The sequence below is a fragment of the Ascochyta rabiei genome, chromosome 17, assembly GCF_004011695.2.
Source record: "Ascochyta rabiei chromosome 17, complete sequence".
In the NCBI taxonomy this organism is placed as follows: Eukaryota; Fungi; Ascomycota; class Dothideomycetes; order Pleosporales; family Didymellaceae; genus Ascochyta; species Ascochyta rabiei.
Window position 1 is genome coordinate 595062 of NC_082421.1, and position 15998 is coordinate 611059.

General features: G+C 54.8%; 3 protein-coding genes across 3 annotated transcripts, besides 9 other annotated features; 1 reads left to right on the forward strand and 2 right to left on the reverse strand.

Annotated features, from left to right (window-relative positions):
- Window positions 1-158: 158 nt before the first annotated feature.
- Window positions 159-6135, reverse strand: EKO05_0009584 (1,3-beta-glucan synthase; the record flags this gene model as incomplete). The annotated part of the gene is made up of 3 exons (XM_059637568.1): window positions 159-507; window positions 558-5882; window positions 5939-6135. The coding sequence occupies 3 exons, from the start codon at window positions 6133-6135 to the stop codon at window positions 159-161; spliced, it is 5871 nt and encodes a 1956-aa protein (XP_059493551.1).
- Window positions 6045-6114: a tandem repeat.
- An 898-nt stretch (window positions 6136-7033) lies between the features above and the next one.
- Window positions 7034-7074: a tandem repeat.
- Window positions 7075-8326: 1252 nt separating this feature from the next.
- Window positions 8327-8354: a tandem repeat.
- A 708-nt stretch (window positions 8355-9062) lies between these two features.
- Window positions 9063-9099: a tandem repeat.
- Window positions 9100-9520: 421 nt separating this feature from the next.
- On the forward strand, window positions 9521-11186 carry EKO05_0009585 (uncharacterized protein; the record flags this gene model as incomplete). The annotated part of the gene is made up of 2 exons (XM_038942715.1): window positions 9521-9592; window positions 9648-11186. The coding sequence occupies 2 exons, from the start codon at window positions 9521-9523 to the stop codon at window positions 11184-11186; spliced, it is 1611 nt and encodes a 536-aa protein (XP_038794976.1).
- Window positions 11036-11074: a tandem repeat.
- Window positions 11187-11547: 361 nt separating the features above from the next.
- Window positions 11548-11614: a tandem repeat.
- Window positions 11615-11720: 106 nt separating this feature from the next.
- Window positions 11721-11830: a tandem repeat.
- Window positions 11831-11864: 34 nt separating this feature from the next.
- Window positions 11865-11923: a tandem repeat.
- Window positions 11924-11970: a tandem repeat.
- An 859-nt stretch (window positions 11971-12829) lies between these two features.
- On the reverse strand, window positions 12830-15789 carry EKO05_0009586 (uncharacterized protein; the record flags this gene model as incomplete). The annotated part of the gene is made up of 2 exons (XM_038942577.2): window positions 12830-14584; window positions 14638-15789. The coding sequence occupies 2 exons, from the start codon at window positions 15787-15789 to the stop codon at window positions 12830-12832; spliced, it is 2907 nt and encodes a 968-aa protein (XP_038794977.2).
- Window positions 15790-15998: the final 209 nt, after the last annotated feature.

Consider the following 15998-nt stretch of genomic DNA (forward strand, 5'->3'; position numbering starts at 1 on the left):
GCTCCGCTCAACACCTCGAAACAGAAAGAAATGCTAAGTCGAATATTACAGTCGTGATGGAACCAACTACGTCTCCACGCTATGCTTCCGCCCATGTTTTACAATGCAAAATGTCAAAGTTGCTGATCGCCATGTATCAACCAGTCGTCAGGAACTTTTCAGTACGCCAAGTAACGACGGAAGCGAGCAGCTGCGTCAGTCGTGGCCGCAGCGGCGGTCGTAGCGGCGCTGTCACCACTGTCGCCGCCCTGATATGGCGGACATGTATCTTGGATACATTGGCCGGTGACTTGTGCCGAAGTGTCGTTGTTGCTGTAACCAGTAGGCTGGAGGAGCTCGTACGGAAGATTGACCTTCAGCTTGATCTGCTTGCCAGCAACAATAGGGCCAACGATGATAGCAAGGAAGACAACGAGCAATACGAAGTACAAGATAGCGTAACGGATCACTCTGCGCTTGCGGAGCTTGGTCTGCTTCAAGGAGTAAATCGGAGGACGGATCTGACGACTATAAATTGTTAGATTATACGCTGAGGGAAAGAGGGGGAAGACACATACCTTGGTCGCAGCCAGAACAGCATGACAGAGTGGAACTTGTCGGCGTACGGAATCAAGATGATCGGAAGCATGAAGAAGAGCAAAACGTGGCCAAGGATGAAGTCGGCGGCAAAGAACCCAAGCTCGGTGATCTTGCAAAGGAACTCACGGCCAGGCTGGGTCAGTGTGTGCCAGCCCATGGTGTACCATTTACCAGTCCACCAAGCAATGTTGGAGGTATCAGCCTTGAACTCACGAGTGAGAGCAAGGGTGATGATGAGCTTGAAGATGAAACGCTGAATGGCGACCACGGCAACCATGCCTGAAAGGGCTCTTGGGAAACTGAAGCCTTCCAGGAACATCATGACAACGAAGAAAACAAGCAGCATGATGACAGCAATAGCGTGGGCAATAGCGGCAAGGACAGCACCGAACTTCTTGCAGCACATGCCGAGAAGAGGTCCTGCGCAACAAGCCAGGGCAAAGAGACCACCGAGAACACCAGCGTTGACAGCGATGGGACCGACTGCAATGACTGCGACACGGATCAGAGCGCCGGAAGCCTTGGGAGTTTGTCCGTTGCTGAGGGTAGCCGAATCAAGGTCAGTCTGGCGGTTCGGGACACCGGTCTGAGCGTTGATGAAGAGATACGGGATGACGGTGACAGCAACGAGAACCAGGGGGCCCAGGACTTCAGCCATGAAGATGTTGGTAAAGGCCGCACGTGGGACGTCTCCAGAAAGCTTGGACGATGGGTCGCCGAGAACCTTGCGCTTGTAACCAGTGATACGAGTTCGGGACAGACGGCAGTAACCGATCCAAGAAGCGCTGTGGGAACGAGTGTTTCCACGAGACAGCCATCGGAGGTATTCCCTGTAGTCGATGAAGAAGTCGTCCCATGAGAACTGGTGGGGGTTGAAAAGGAATGGCGCCAGGCAAAGAGACAACAGGGATGCCCAGAAGTAGATGAGCCAGGGACCCCAAACCGTAATCGTGGCGAAGACGAGCATCATCAGGGCACGAGCACCGAGATAGATGGAAGGTCCAGCAAAGCGAGAGTACAGGATACCGAAGGGAATGCGGGCAGTAGCGAAACCACGACCTGTACCGATGTAACGAGCACCACCAAAGGACAAATTGGTCTGGAGCGAGTTGGCGTAGATCTGAGTAACGAAGACCTCGAAGAAGGGAGATCCAGAGGAGAAATGCTTGGCCAGACGAGTAGCAGCGCGCCAGAAACCACGCTCAGTGAGCTCCTGAACGACAAGAGGCACGAACGCGATGAAGAAAACGATGAAAATGGACATGATACAACGTGAAACCCAGTCGAAGATGGGAACCAAGTTGGCGCAGCCATTGGGCCATTGCGGGTCGGTGATCGGAAGGTCCTTGTTGAACTGGCAAAGAATGGTCTCGTGGTTGAGGGCTCCCAGGTGCAAGAGCACAAACATGAAGCACTGCACGGACAACATGATGAACATGTTGTTGATGTGGAAACCAGGATGGGCGTAGTAGAAGGACAGGAAACGGTCGAGAGGCAGCTGGGTACCCATGTAGTAGTACTCGCGAGACAACATCTGCTCACCCATACCGGTACCGATCTTGGTGGTGAAGTTAAGAACGGAACCGAAACCCAAATCACGACCCTTACCACATTGGTAGTATTCGCAGTGCTTTATGCGGCCACCACGGAGGAGAGCGTTCATACCAGCGTAAATATCCTCGTTGAGATGGAGACCCTTCTGAGCCTTGGAGACACCACCACGAGTCGTCATGAAGATACCGTTCAAGAAATCAGGATGTCCGTAATGGAGCTTGCCACCAATCTGAGCCAGAGTACGGGCGAACATGGTACCGAATGTCTGTTCCTTTCCAGCAGCGATGTCACCGAGGATACCAATGTTCTCGGAGAAAATGTATTCACGGGCTCCGAGAATGGCGACAGGGTTGAAGTTGGGATTAGGAATACCAGGGGTGTAGGGAGAAACATTGTCGGTCGTCATCTCTTCGAATTCAGCCAGGACACTGCGGATCTTCAGACACTCTTCGAGGTAGTTGTCCTGGTTGGCATCGATAAGCTGGATGTATTCACCACGGTAGAAGATGATGCAATGGTTCTGGTTGTCAGATTTGCCGTCACCGAGAATGGGGTTGCCAGAGAGTTGAATGCGGAACTTGGGTCGGCGCATGCCATTGTCCATGATCTCAGAGTGACCATCGATCAGAGCAGAGTAGATGCGGGGCTCGTCACCCTCGTTGACAGGCGGCTCCTCGTCCAGGTAAGCAATCTGAAGATCAGGGTAAGCACGGAGCAGGAACTCGGTGTTCTCGCGCTCTTCCTTGGTGAATTTGGCGTAACGCTGCATGGAAACACAGATCTTGTACTTGCGCCTGGCCATGCGTTCGAGCTCACGCTCAAGCTTGTCAGAGTTGCCACCGAACATCTGAACAACCTCGGGGTTCTCGACACGGTACAACAGTTTGATTGCACGGCTGTAGTTCATGAAACCAGAGATGGTACGGTACAGAGTTTGCGAGCGGAGCGAGGCCCAGATACGAGTTCGGAGAGTGTACTCAGGCGCGGCAGACTTGAAACCAATGCAGTAGAAGGGAAGATCGTCGATCTTGCTCTTAGCGGTATCCTTCTCGTTCTTCTCATCATCCCCGTTGAACTGCGAAGTCTCATCTGCGAGGATCTTGGTGTCCTTGACGAAGCAGTCCCACTCGTGAGGGTGAAGCTGCTTGAGGTACTCGAGGAGGGTAACGCGGGAGTATGGCTCATCCTCGCGGATGATCTCACGGAGCGAAAGGAGAATCTTCTCTCCGTAGTGAGGAATCATGACAGTGAAAGTGGGCATGTTGTCGACAGGCAGAGGCTCAGGAATGGGCGTAGACAGAGACTGCGCGAAGAAAGAGATACGACGTTCGGCCTCGCTCTGAGCAGGGAAGAACTCAGTCTTGAATGAGTGGTCTTCCTGAGAGACGAAGAAGGTGGGAGCACGCAGGGTGCGCTTACCTTCCTGCTCGGAAGGAACCTGGTGGTACAGAAGCTTCTGGACGTGATCAATGGCCAAGAGATGTTCGCGGTACATGGAGATGACAACAGCATTCCAGATCTGAGAGATGAGAACCTTGGGCTTGTACTTGATCTCCATATCGGTGGTGGCGAGGATCTTTGAGTAGATACGTTTCGGCAGGCGGGAGAAGATGTTCCTCCATGGAGTCCAGATCGAGACACCGAGGTAAAAGGATCGAGAAACGGAGAACAGCATGTTGGCAATAATGTACCACAAGTAAGAATCCAGGAAGAAGAGGACCAGATCCATAAAGTACATCAGCCCAAGCAAGATCCTGGGTTCGTACTTGCAGAGAATGTCTCCAAAGATAGCATCACCGAGACAGTCGGGCTTCTTCATGTGCGACAAGATCCGAATGGGGTCCTTGATCGACAGAGTCAAGAAGAAGTAAGACTCAGCGAGCTTGGCAGCGAAGACGAGGACCCAGAGACCGTAAGACATCCACATGTCGTTGCCCTTGAGACGAGGGTAGCTGGCTGTAAATGTCTGGCTGGCAACGTACTTGCGCGAGTTGCGGGTAAGGTAGCTTCCAAAGAGACCACCAAGAGGCATGACCGAAAAGAAGATGTATGTGATGAACGCGATGGCCAGTTGAACACCACCCAAGATGTTGGCAATCTGGCCAGTTTGGCTGACACCAAAGATGTAGGCACTAGGACCGACGTTGATGACGAAGACTAGGATGAGGAACAAGAGACGCTTGGTCAAATGCTGAGCGCCAGCCCACTTGCGAGGGACGTAAGCCCACTCAACGCAGGTAGCAAGAATCTGGATCAACGAAGCAAGGGCTCCACCGAGCGCGACGGCTGACAAAGTAGCAGCCTTGTTCGGCTTGGTATCTTTCTGCTGCTCGTAGTTCTTGGTGTAGACAGGTTGCGAGTTGAAGACGGTGTAGAACCAGAAAGCTGTCAAGTGAATGACCCAGATACGGTTGAAGTTGACCAGCATGTGGAACCACGAACGTCGCTCGTAGTAGGTCTTGAAGAAGACCTTCTTCCACATGACATCCTTCAGCTTCAAATAACGGTCAGCTGGAGGGAGGTCGATAATGCGAGACTTGTCCTCGAAAATGATGCGCTCAAGACCCTCGGGGTACCAGAAGAGCTGGTTGATGTCGTCGTAACCAATGAGCGAAGAGTGGTCGCGCTCACGGCGGACGTACTTGCCGTCCTGGATTTCGTAACCCTGATCGCGGCAGTATTGGTACAAAGGTGTAATAATCTCGTTCAGGTATGTGAACTCCTCAATAGGCTCGGTCTGGGCTTGTCCAGCGGGCGAGTTGAGGTAGTCGTCTGCGCACTTGAAGATGAAGCAGAGCAACTCAGGCATGAACCGGACCTGGTTGGCTTCACCCCAGCAGAGCAGGTAAAGGGCGACCTGGCGAACACGGTCATGTTGCGACATGCGGTTCATCTTTGTCTTCCAGCGGTACTCGGCAGCCTCCAGGCTGTTGTCGCCCTCGTATGCCTCGAGGGTCTCGTTCTCGTCACCAGGGTTCTCGCCAGCCTTCTTCTTGGCCGCCTTGCGGGCCTTGCGCGTCCTACGGCTGGCCTTTCCAAGGTTCATGTTGGCGAAACCGACGGCGTCGTCGAGATCAAGGTGAGCAGCGAAGTACCATCGGCGGAAGTTGGCGTTCTCGCCACCAATGTAATCTGCGTGGAGGGACAGGAGCGCCTGGTTAGGCGACATGCGAGATGCACGCGAGTCGAGCAGCGTCATGAAGTGGTCGTACATGTTCCTCATGCTGTCACGCTGGAAACCGAATTTGGCGGTGAGGTCGAGGAAAATGTCCTCGATCTCCTCCTTTGTGCAGGGAATCTGGGCCTCGGCAGTCCAGGCCGGGTAGGGTTCGCGCGAGCGCTGACCAGCAGGGAGAGCATTCGAATAGTCCATGCCGTAGATGGGGGTTGACGCACCGGATGAGCGGTTGCCGCCATACGAAACCTGCGACGAGGGAGGGCGGTAGCCACGGTTGCCTTCGCCACCGTAGCTGTTATATCGCTCGTCGCCACGGCCGTAGTAATCCATGTCGGTTGCACGAGCCATGTCGGACCTCATGGTGAAGTCGCTAAAGGTCTCAGAGTCCTCCTCCGAGTCGTGCTGGCGGCGCCTGGGCTGGCCGGCCTGTGCGTTGGGAGCATACCCCTCCTGGGCACCACCCTGGTCATAGTACTGGTCATTGTAGTATTCGTCTTGGTAACCCTGCTGCTGGCCGTGGTGTTCGTCGTAATATCCGCCGTTCTGCTGATGCTGGCCGTCATAGTAGCCCCTGCTGCTGCGTTAGCGGTTGATGCCATTGAGAGACGACTGGGTGGCAAAACGTACTGTTCGTCATAGTAGGCGTCGTTGGCGTTCTGCTGGTAGTGACCCTGCTGGCCACGGGCGTCGTCGTGGTACTGGCCGTATTGCTGGTCGTCATGGTAGTACGAGTCCTGGCCCTGGCCCTGGGGCTGGCCCTGACTGTGGCCGTAGCCATCGTCGTAGTGGGCTTGGCCCTGGCCTCCCTGCGGATGTCCGGACATCGTGATGGGAGAGGAGAGTTGTGATGTAGAAACTGCGGTCAGGCTGTCAACAAACTGTAAGGGTCGCAAGCGCGGGGCTGCAGCTGCGGCTGTGGCTACAAGTGAGACAGCGCGTGTCGCAGGCGAGTGGCGTGCGTACCTCAAACAATGGGCATTAGAGGCGGCGGCGTCGAATGGATTGTATTAAGATGGCCGCGGCGTAGGTCAGGCGATGGCTGGTGGCTGGTGGCTGCGGCGGTGCCCGAGCGTCGTGTGCAGAGATGGAGAGCGAGAGTTTTTGCCGGAGCGAAGGGGGCACAAGAAGGCGAGCGAAGGTGAAACAAGGCGATTGTGCCCACAGACGGAAGTTGGCAAAAAGGGTGCACTCGAGCCTGCTTGTCGAAGAAGAGGCCGGGGGGGGTGGCGTTGTTATGATGCTAGCGAGCGTGAAGGGGCAGGCGCTGCTGCAGCTGCAGGCGGTTGTCGTTGCCAGAGGAGACGCGCGGCGAGTCGGCGCTTGCTTCTACTGGACGCTGAGCGAATTAGGGTGGTAGCGGTGGTAGCGGCTCCCCTCGAAAACTGGGCAAGGGCTCCGCGGACGATCCAACAACCTCGACGAAAACGAGAGGCAGTGTGAAAGAACAGGGAGGGAAAAGAACAGCACCGCGAAAATGGTCGGAGGGGAGAGGGAGCGAGCGTGAGGAATGCGAGAGGGCCGGTACAAGGCCTTTTGAGCAGCTTCCCCTGAAAATGAGAGGCTCGCGCCAAGCTAGACTAACGCCGTGAAAGGCTGTGCATGGGTACCCTCGCCGTCTTTTGGCTAGCAGATGCAGGAAATGCCGTTGCCACTTTGTATGATGAAGAGACAAAGGCTTCACAGCGTGCACGAGAACAGCATGTCGGTGGGAGCGTATTGCGCTGGTGATGGTGGTGGTGGTGGTGGTGGTGGTGGTGGTGGTGATGCTACTGGTGATGCTACTGGTGATGCTACTGGTGATGCTACTGGTGATGCTACTGGTGATGCTACTGGTGATGCTACTGTATGGCTGCTGCTGCTCTTCTCTGTCCCCCCTTCGTCTCCAGCACTGCCCATCCATTCACTGCCATGCACGCAAGCGTGGCGGGAATGCTGGGGAAAACAGGTCCTAAAAAACCCACCCTGTTGGGATCCCCGATCGGCCGCAGTGCACCTCGTCCTTTGCCATGCCCGAGCAAGACTCCATGTGGTCAGACGTCTGCGGTTGAGACTGTCTTACCATGTTTGTGGATGCCGTAGATGCTGTGGATGCTGTGCATGGCCGGCTGCATCGTGTTCTGCTCTCCTGTAGGCGCCCTCCCCTCGCCCTGGCCAGCTGCCCATCATCATTCCACGGCGTACTATGTCAAGCCGTCTGCCATGCACCCACCCAACCACGGGCAGTCCACGTCACGACGCTGCAGCACCACCGCGCCGCAGCACCAGTGCACACGGTAAATGGGCCCGCTCGTTGATCAAGCCGAAACCAGCAAGACCGGCGCCAGCTTCGACGGTGCGATAACGATAGGGCGCTTTTTCCTATCGCTCGTGGCCAATGGCGGCGTGGCGCTGCCCCCGCTCTATCCCGGCCAACGGCATGTCGTAATCCCAGAGGGAGGAAGGGGGGCTGACATTGGACAACGTACATGCAATAATACCTAGTACTATGAATGCGCATGCTATAGTAGTACATGCAGTACCTAGTAGAGAGCCGAACTGTTGAGGATGCCCGCCTGCTGCCGAGTGGAAACCGGATGCTCTATGCCCGTCCCCTTCCGCTGCACTTGTCAGCGCTCATCTCTTTGTTCGAGCCGCTGCCCCCAGAGGAGTGTGCAAATTGCCCCCAGAGGAGTGTACAATTTGCCCCCTGAGTGCTGCAGGCGGTTGACTCGAGCTGTCTCCAACGGCACCGCAGCATACCAACGGCAGCCTGCGCGCTTTGGGCAACGGGCCTAGGCCTTGCGAGCTGTATGAGATGCTTCTGTTTCCACACGTGCAAATCCGTAGTCCACGGCTGGGCTACAAAGCAAACCCGTTAGGACGTCCGCTTAATCTCCTGGTGCACTGAGATCATGATTGCGTAGACTCTGCCATTTCGCGGCTTTCGTCCGCCGCTGGCTTTGCTTTGCACGCGAATCCAGCACACGCTACCGCGCCACGCTCTGCACAGAGGCATTTGTATAAAGCAGCAGGCGAGAGACGACACGACACGAGACGAGACGACCATGGAGCTGCTGTTCTGAATCTGCATCAGCTCTGCTTGACGGAACAATGGCACCCTAGCCCACCGCCACCTCTGGGAGCACAACGCTCCCACTCGCCCCTCACTAGCACCATGTGGACACACAGTACGCAGCCGAGCTGGCTGTGCTTTCTCTCCAAGACCACTGTCATCCAATTGTGCTGTGCATACCATCATAGTAAGCCATGGTAAGGCGACAACAACTCGTCCAGCACGGTGTATTCGGTCTGGTTGGTCGCCTCGCTGCTTCGCCACACCCGTTTCAGATGCATGCGTGCGGGTACCGGTGTGTCCGCGCCCACCCCTCCTTCAGGCCTTCCGCGACCTGGCTCGGACGCCGTGTGCTACCCAAACGAGACCGACAACGAGGTGCAGCTGTCAAAACATGACGCCAACGAGATGCAGCTGTCAAAACATGACGTCTGTGCCTGAGCGTGGCGTCCCGACGGCATTGCCTATTGTGTCCGCTGTGACAGCGCCTGGAGACGGAGTCTCAGGTCAAGATTAGCATCATCGATCTGCAAGTGTTGCTGTGGGGCATGGCGGCCGCCAGTGGGGACTGCAGAAAATTGCGCATACGCGTCCTTGTACCTGCATCTGTCTCAAGCGCGCCGACATGGCTCGCCGGCGTCTGTTTCCGCTACAGAGCTTCCCGCAAGGTTATGATGGACCGACTACGCTCGCGCGCTCGCAGCAGCAACACCAGCAGCAGCATGTCAGGACAGCATCCATCGTGGCATGGCCACTCTGGAATTCTGAGACGCTCTTGGCGAGCCAGCAGGGTGGAGCGCAGCAGAACTCGGGCCAAGAATGCCACAATCGTGAAACTGGCCTAGCCTCAGGGGTCGTCTTCGACTTCGCTGATCCGCCTTGAGGATGCTTGATCAACCTCTCTCCTTCACTCAGGCTGCTTCACTGCTGTTTCCACTGTGCATTTTCTGTTTTATAAGTCACTCTTTACATCCTATTCTACCACGCTTCTTGCTCCCAGCGCCGTTCGCTGTTGCCTCACGCTCTTTCACCGCTGTCTGTGCCTTTCACACTCCATATACACCTTCTGACCGCTAAAAGCTCGGCGCCTCGACACCAAGCTCTGCCAACACCTGCCACTTTTCTTGGATACTTTCCTCGGTCAGATAGCCATCACTATGCGGGGCCTCTTCGCTGCGACCACGCTGCTCGCCGGTGTGCACGCCGCCGTCGATCCCATTGTTATCAAGGTACGCAGTTCCACGACAGCAGCAGGGCCTCATGCAGGGTCCTAACACCGACTAGGGTTCTAAGTTCTTCTACAAAAACAATGGCACGCAGTTCTTCATGAAGGGTGTTGCTTATCAGCAGGAAGTCAACTCCAACACCACATCCACCAATGCCGACGACATCGACATCACCGACCCGCTCGCCGACAGCACGGCCTGTAAGCGCGACATCGAGTACCTGAAGAAGCTCAACACCAACACAATCCGTGTCTACGCCATCGACCCCAAAAAGGACCACAAGGACTGCATGAACGCGCTCGCTGACGCCGGCATCTACGTCGTTGCTGATCTGTCTGAGCCTGGCAACTCTATCAACCGTGACGATGCCGAATGGACCACTACCCTCTACTCCCGCTACACCAGTGTCATCGACGAGCTGATGCAGTACGACAACACGCTTGGTTTCTTCGCCGGTAACGAGGTCTCTAACCAGCCCAACAACACTCTGGCTTCTGCTTTCGTCAAGGCTGCTGTCCGTGACAGCAAGGCCTACATCAAGAGCAAAAAGTACCGCTCCGTCGGTGTCGGTTACGCTACCAACGACGACGCCGACATCCGTGAGAACCTTGCCAACTTCTTCGACTGCGGGAACAGCGATGAAGCCATCGACTTCTGGGGCTACAACATCTACTCGTGGTGCGGTGACTCTTCGTTCAAAGAATCCGGCTTCGACGTCCGCACCAAGGAGTTCGAGAAGTACAACGTTCCCGTCTTCTTCGCCGAGTACGGTTGCAACACGCCTCGTCCCCGTCTGTTCACCGAGGTTGGTGCGCTTTACGGCGACGAGATGACCGGCGTCTGGTCTGGTGGTATCGTCTACATGTACTTCGAGGAGGCCAACGAGTTCGGTCTTGCTACCGTCAAGGATGGCAAGGTCACCACCAACAAGGACTTCGACAACCTCTCCAAGGAGATCGCCAAGGCCACTCCCAGCGGTGTCAAGATGGCCGACTACAAGCCTTCCAACACCGCCGCTGCCACTTGCCCCAAGGTCACTCCCGGTACCTGGGAGGCTGAGTCTTCCCCTCTCCCTCCTACCGCCAACGCCCAGCTTTGCAGCTGCATGATGGACACGCTCAGCTGCGTTGTCGCTGACAAGACCGATGAGGACGACTTTGGCGACATGTTCGGCTTTGTCTGCGGTCTCAAGGATGGTCAGTACTGCGCTGGCATCAACCGCAACATCACTGCTGGCGCGTACGGTTCCTACGGCATGTGCTCTGCCAAGGAGCAGCTGTCCTTTGCTGTCAACGCCTACGCCAAGGCTGTTTCTGGCGGCTGTGCTTTCAAGGGCAAGGCCACCACCAAGTCTGCCACTGCTTCCCCCACTGCTTCTGGCTGCTCCGACCTTCTCAAGGAGGTCGGTGCTGCCGGTACTGGTTCCGTCACCTCTGCTCCTCAGGCCTCTGGCTCTGGCTCTGGCTCCGGCTCCGGCTCTGGCTCCAACTCTACCGGCGCTGCCTCTGGCCTCATCGTCCCCAGCCTCAACTCGGGTGCCATGGGCTTGTACCTTCTCGGCGCAGTCGCCTCCGGCATGGCTATGATCCTGTTGTAGGGGACTGGCGCAGCCGTGGAGGTGATTCGAAAACTTTTTCCTTCCTGCGTGTTTCGCAATAGAGTCGAGACGGTGGATATTCCCCTATGTCCGAAAAGCGCTCGGTGGTGGACACTAGAACTGTGAATACGAGCTGCTGCGTGTAATTTTCTCTTTCCAATGTACACTGAAATGAAAAACCAAAAACATGGCATAATCTCTCCTATCTCAAGCCCCGTGCTCACGTGTCGCTTCATCATCGCCCACGATCACCTCGCTTCCCGCACCTCCTCGCTTACCTCGCCAGTCAGGCGCGAGAATCGCTTTGTGTGACACGGGGTGTGTGCGAGCACTGTCTGCCCCTTTTCGAATGGATGCGCGAATCCATGCATACATACAGCATACATACAGCATACATACAGCATACATACAGCATATATACATACATAGAGGAATGAATTAGCGAACAGACGACCCCACGGACAATGGACGAAGTAACTGATCTGCGTGGACCGGTGTATATAGCGGGCGGGTATTTGCGAACTAGATTCATAGAGTGAAGTGAAGTGGAGTGGAGTGAAGTGAAGTGAAGTAAAGTGAAGTGGAGTGGAGTAAAGTGGAGTGAAGTAAAGCAAAGTGGAGTGAGTGAAGTGAAGTGAAGTGAATCAAACTACATCGTAGTGGATTGTGCAGTCACGCATCGTGTCATATCGTATCGTGTCATATTGTATCGTATCATATCGTATCATATCATATCACACCACACCGCACCACACCGCACCAAGTCCCAACAACCCAAACCACATACCCATCCATCCACGCACCTCTCCGTGCCGAAACCCCCCACAGTGCGCTGCGGCGAGAAGCAGCGGAGAGACAGAGGCGCGGGGCGCGGATTGCGGCCGGTGTGTTGTGTTGTGTTGTGCTGGGGGCGAGAAGGGAGAGGAGGGGAAGTGTGCAGATGGAGCGTGCTAGATAGTCTGTTAGGGTTGTGTAGGATCCAGAGACGTGATGGTAGACTGTGTAGATGTATTATCTAGGTAGGGATATAGGGATATTAATATGCTAGAGATTATGTAGTTATTTACGCATAAGACTATTACTAGAGGTTTGCTGGTTTAGGGGGCAAGAAGGGAAAGGAGGGGAAGTGTGCAGATGGAGCGTGCTAGATAGTCTGTTAGGGTTGTGTAGGAGCCAGAGACGTGATGGTAGACTGTGTAGATGTATTATCTAAGTAGGGATATAGGGATGTTGATATGCTAGAGATTATGTAGTTATTTACGCATAAGACTATTACTAGAGGTTTGCTGGTTTAGGGGGCAAGAAGGGAAAGGAGGGGAAGTGTGCAGATGGAGCGTGCTAGATGGTCTGTTGGGGTTGTGTAGGAGGTGCAGAGACGTGATGGTAGACTGTGTAGCTGTATCATCTAAGTAGGGATATATGGATGTTGATATGCTAGGGACTAAGTTATTTACGTATAAGAGTATTAGTAGAGGTTACATCTATGAAGAGTTGTGGGATGACTAGAGGTAGGTGTGTTTTGTTGCTTGTAGAGATATTCCACAGCGTTGTTAGCGCTCTGAAGAAAGACTATTTCATTGGCGTGAGGTTGTGTCGAGCTAGGTCGCTCCCACTCGCGAGAGGGGAGGAACTGTCCGTCCGCGTTAATACCGCTCGATCAGCCACTCGCGCCTCTCCGCCTCGTTCAGCTTGTCTAGCATGGCCTGTTCGTGGTACTTCATCGTGATGTAGTCTTTCATGATCGCCGGCTCAAGGGCTTCTTTCAGCGCGGCGTCTGCTTCCAGCGCTCTTAATGCGTCCTGGAAAGACGGCGGCAGCTGCCGCGTGATTCCGTACTGAGCGCGCCCTTGTTCGTCGAGCGTCGATGGGTTGACGGGAACGTCGAGTTCCTTGTATCCGGGCTCGCTCTGACTCTGTCGTTGCTGGACGTCTTCGAGTCCTACTCCTCCATGCTCCGTCGCTCCTGCCACGGTCTGATCGTAGCCCGGCCCAGGAGCTGGAGCAGAAGATAAGCCCAGCATTCCCGCAGCAACGATGCCGGCCATGGCGATGTACATGTGCGCAAGGCCGTCGATGCATCTGATCTCCCAGCGTCCATCGTCGACACGTCGTAGCGGACACTCTCTGTTCTGGGTTCCCCAACTTACCCATGTACCGCCCGTCCACTGGTCGTCGACCACACGCCCGTAGCTCTGTGCATCAGGCATCATCAGCGCGCACAGAGCAGGGAGGTGCTTCAGTACGCCCCCAACGAAAAACGCCTTATCGTGAGCAGGCGGTTGCAACGAGATATGAGCGTGCGCCGCACTGCCTGCACAGTCGTCGCCAAACGGCTTCGGATGAAGTGTCGCTCGCAGACCATGTAGAGCTGCGATCTGAGCAATGACTTGCCTCGCCTGAATAAGATTGTCTATGGCAAGCAGAGGTGGAGCAGGCGGGAGGATGAACTCGTACTGCCCTGCTCCCGACTCGGCGTGGAATTGCTGCAGGTCAATACCCATGTCTGAGAGGGAGGTGGCGATTTCAGCAAGCATGGGAGTTTGGAGCCATTGTGTTGGTGTGAGAGTGGACCACGCGTGCACACTAGTGACAGGTGCAAACGTAGGCTGGGTCGCTTGTGAGTTGAAGGGGTTGAGTGGTTTGTCATGGGAGAGAAACGTGACTTCTATTTCAAAGCCGACTTGTAGGGTCGTGTCGTGTCTGTATTGTAGCTCACTGATTAGTGTTTCGAGATGGTTCCGTGGACATGAGGGGAGTGGAGAGCCGTCTTCGGTGCGCCAGTAGCTCAGCACAGTGGCAGCCTTGAGAGGGTCCTTGTCGTGTGCTCGACGTAGAGAGCGTAGATCCGGCTCAATGTAGATCTGCCCCTTGGTGTTGACCACAGGCGTCAATTTGTCGTTCTGTAATGTGCCAGTGTTACCTTGTGATATGCCGATGCGCTGCCCTTCATAGACAATACGTGTAAATTCTTTGACGGGAAGGATTCGGACCCGCATTGTCGCCATGTAGTCCAGCCATTGAACGTACACGAACCTGATGTCCGGATTCTGTCTTATGAACGCATCGAAGCGAGCAACATCATACAAACGTGAAGTTTTGGCCGGCGGCGAGAACAGGGGCGGATCGTAAGGACTGGCAGATCGCTGACCATCTGAATCTGGACGTGCTGCGACGTCTCTTCTCGGTGGGGAAGTCATCGGAATGGAGACTGGTTGAGGCTCTTGACCGCTTTTGGAGTTGTACGTCAGTTGCTTGGGCACTTCTTGTGGAATTTCGTTAAATATGGCCTCGTAACGCAGGTCGTAGAGCGCGTTCGAGTTATTGAAAAGGATATCCTTGGTCATTCCGATTGCATGTTGAGGAGTAAGATCTTCCTTCTCGACGTATTCGATGAGTAACTGTATAGATTGGTTAACAAACTTCGGTGGTTGGGCTTTTTGTATCCACATACCTCGAGCCACACCTCGCGGAACTGCTTGTTCGCCAGCCAAAAGGTTTCAGGAAACCAGTGACCATCGCTAGAGTAGAGCAGTTTGCTACCTGGCACCAACTCCAGTGCTTGACGTAAAATGGCCCTCTGTCCATCTCGACTGACCATTGGGAAGACTTCGCCGATGTCAAGGTAGACGTGCTTGTAGACTGTCGCGAGGTAGCCAGCCTCACGAGTATAGGGGTAAGCTGAGTGAAGGATGACAAATGGTATGTTCGTGTAGTTCTCGATGAGTGGCTGGAGAAATGCCGGGTTTGACAAGCTCAGATCGATGTCATTATCACCAAGTCCGGTATGCAACTGCAAAGGCTTGGATAAGCTATCCGAGCGAGACAGGCCGTCTGAAAGTATCTCCAAAGTCCTCAAAATCAGATAGTCATTGAGCGGCTTTCGTTCGATCCTGAAACTGCGCTTTCGAACGCAGTTCTTAACGTAGCGTTCGAATGGGTACCCAACTGCTTTCGCAGCACGTTCGTAGTCCTCTTCAACATCCAATCCCGTCCTGTAGCAAACGACAGTCTTGAAAGCGACTACTTCTGGATCTTCGATGGCTTCCTGGATCTCGCGCTCAAAGTCGTCCATGAAACTAACCCAGGTCTCGGTATAGAAACTGGTCTTTCCCAAATCGTCTTCATCTGCATCTTTCACAATGGCTTCCATCAGACGCTCAGCAACAGTCTCGATGCGTACAATGCGCTTGCACGGAGCATCCGTGTATCGGTCATGCCAGTCATACGGATGCACCTTCCCGGGACCGGCGAGGCCGTCGTCGATCAGTAGAGTAGAAACGCCTTCGAAACAGCGCTGGTTGAAGCGTTCGGGGTCGGAGCGAAGCCATTCCTCCCTTTGTTCGAGGATGTCTCCCCAAACGGCCTTGTCGTCCAGCTCGTACAGCTCCCGTAGTTGCTTTGCCGCTCTGAGGTGGGCCAATGATTTGAATGTATCTCTTAGAGCCCGACCCTGCGCTTCCGAGGTTATGGATTCGAAGGGGATCGTATCTGCATGCGCTGGCAGAATAAGGTTGTGGGCATGGTTGTCGATTATGGGAAAGTGGAGCGCAACATGTCGCAGTTGCTCGATGGTGGGTTCGGGCGGGGGAGCGTTACGCTCCATCTCTTCCTCGTCTCTGGACCTAAACTCTCGGTATTCTCTCCCAAAACCGATCTAGGTTCAGGTTTTGCAATTCCAGTAGACGAACGTAATACTCGCAGTATTCTTCTCCGTTTCGACCAACAGTCAAGTTTGTTGAGCAGGCTATTGACCGATGACGTCGCTCGTGTGGAAGGCTGGCCACACAACACAGAGTCTTGCAGCGGAAGCTT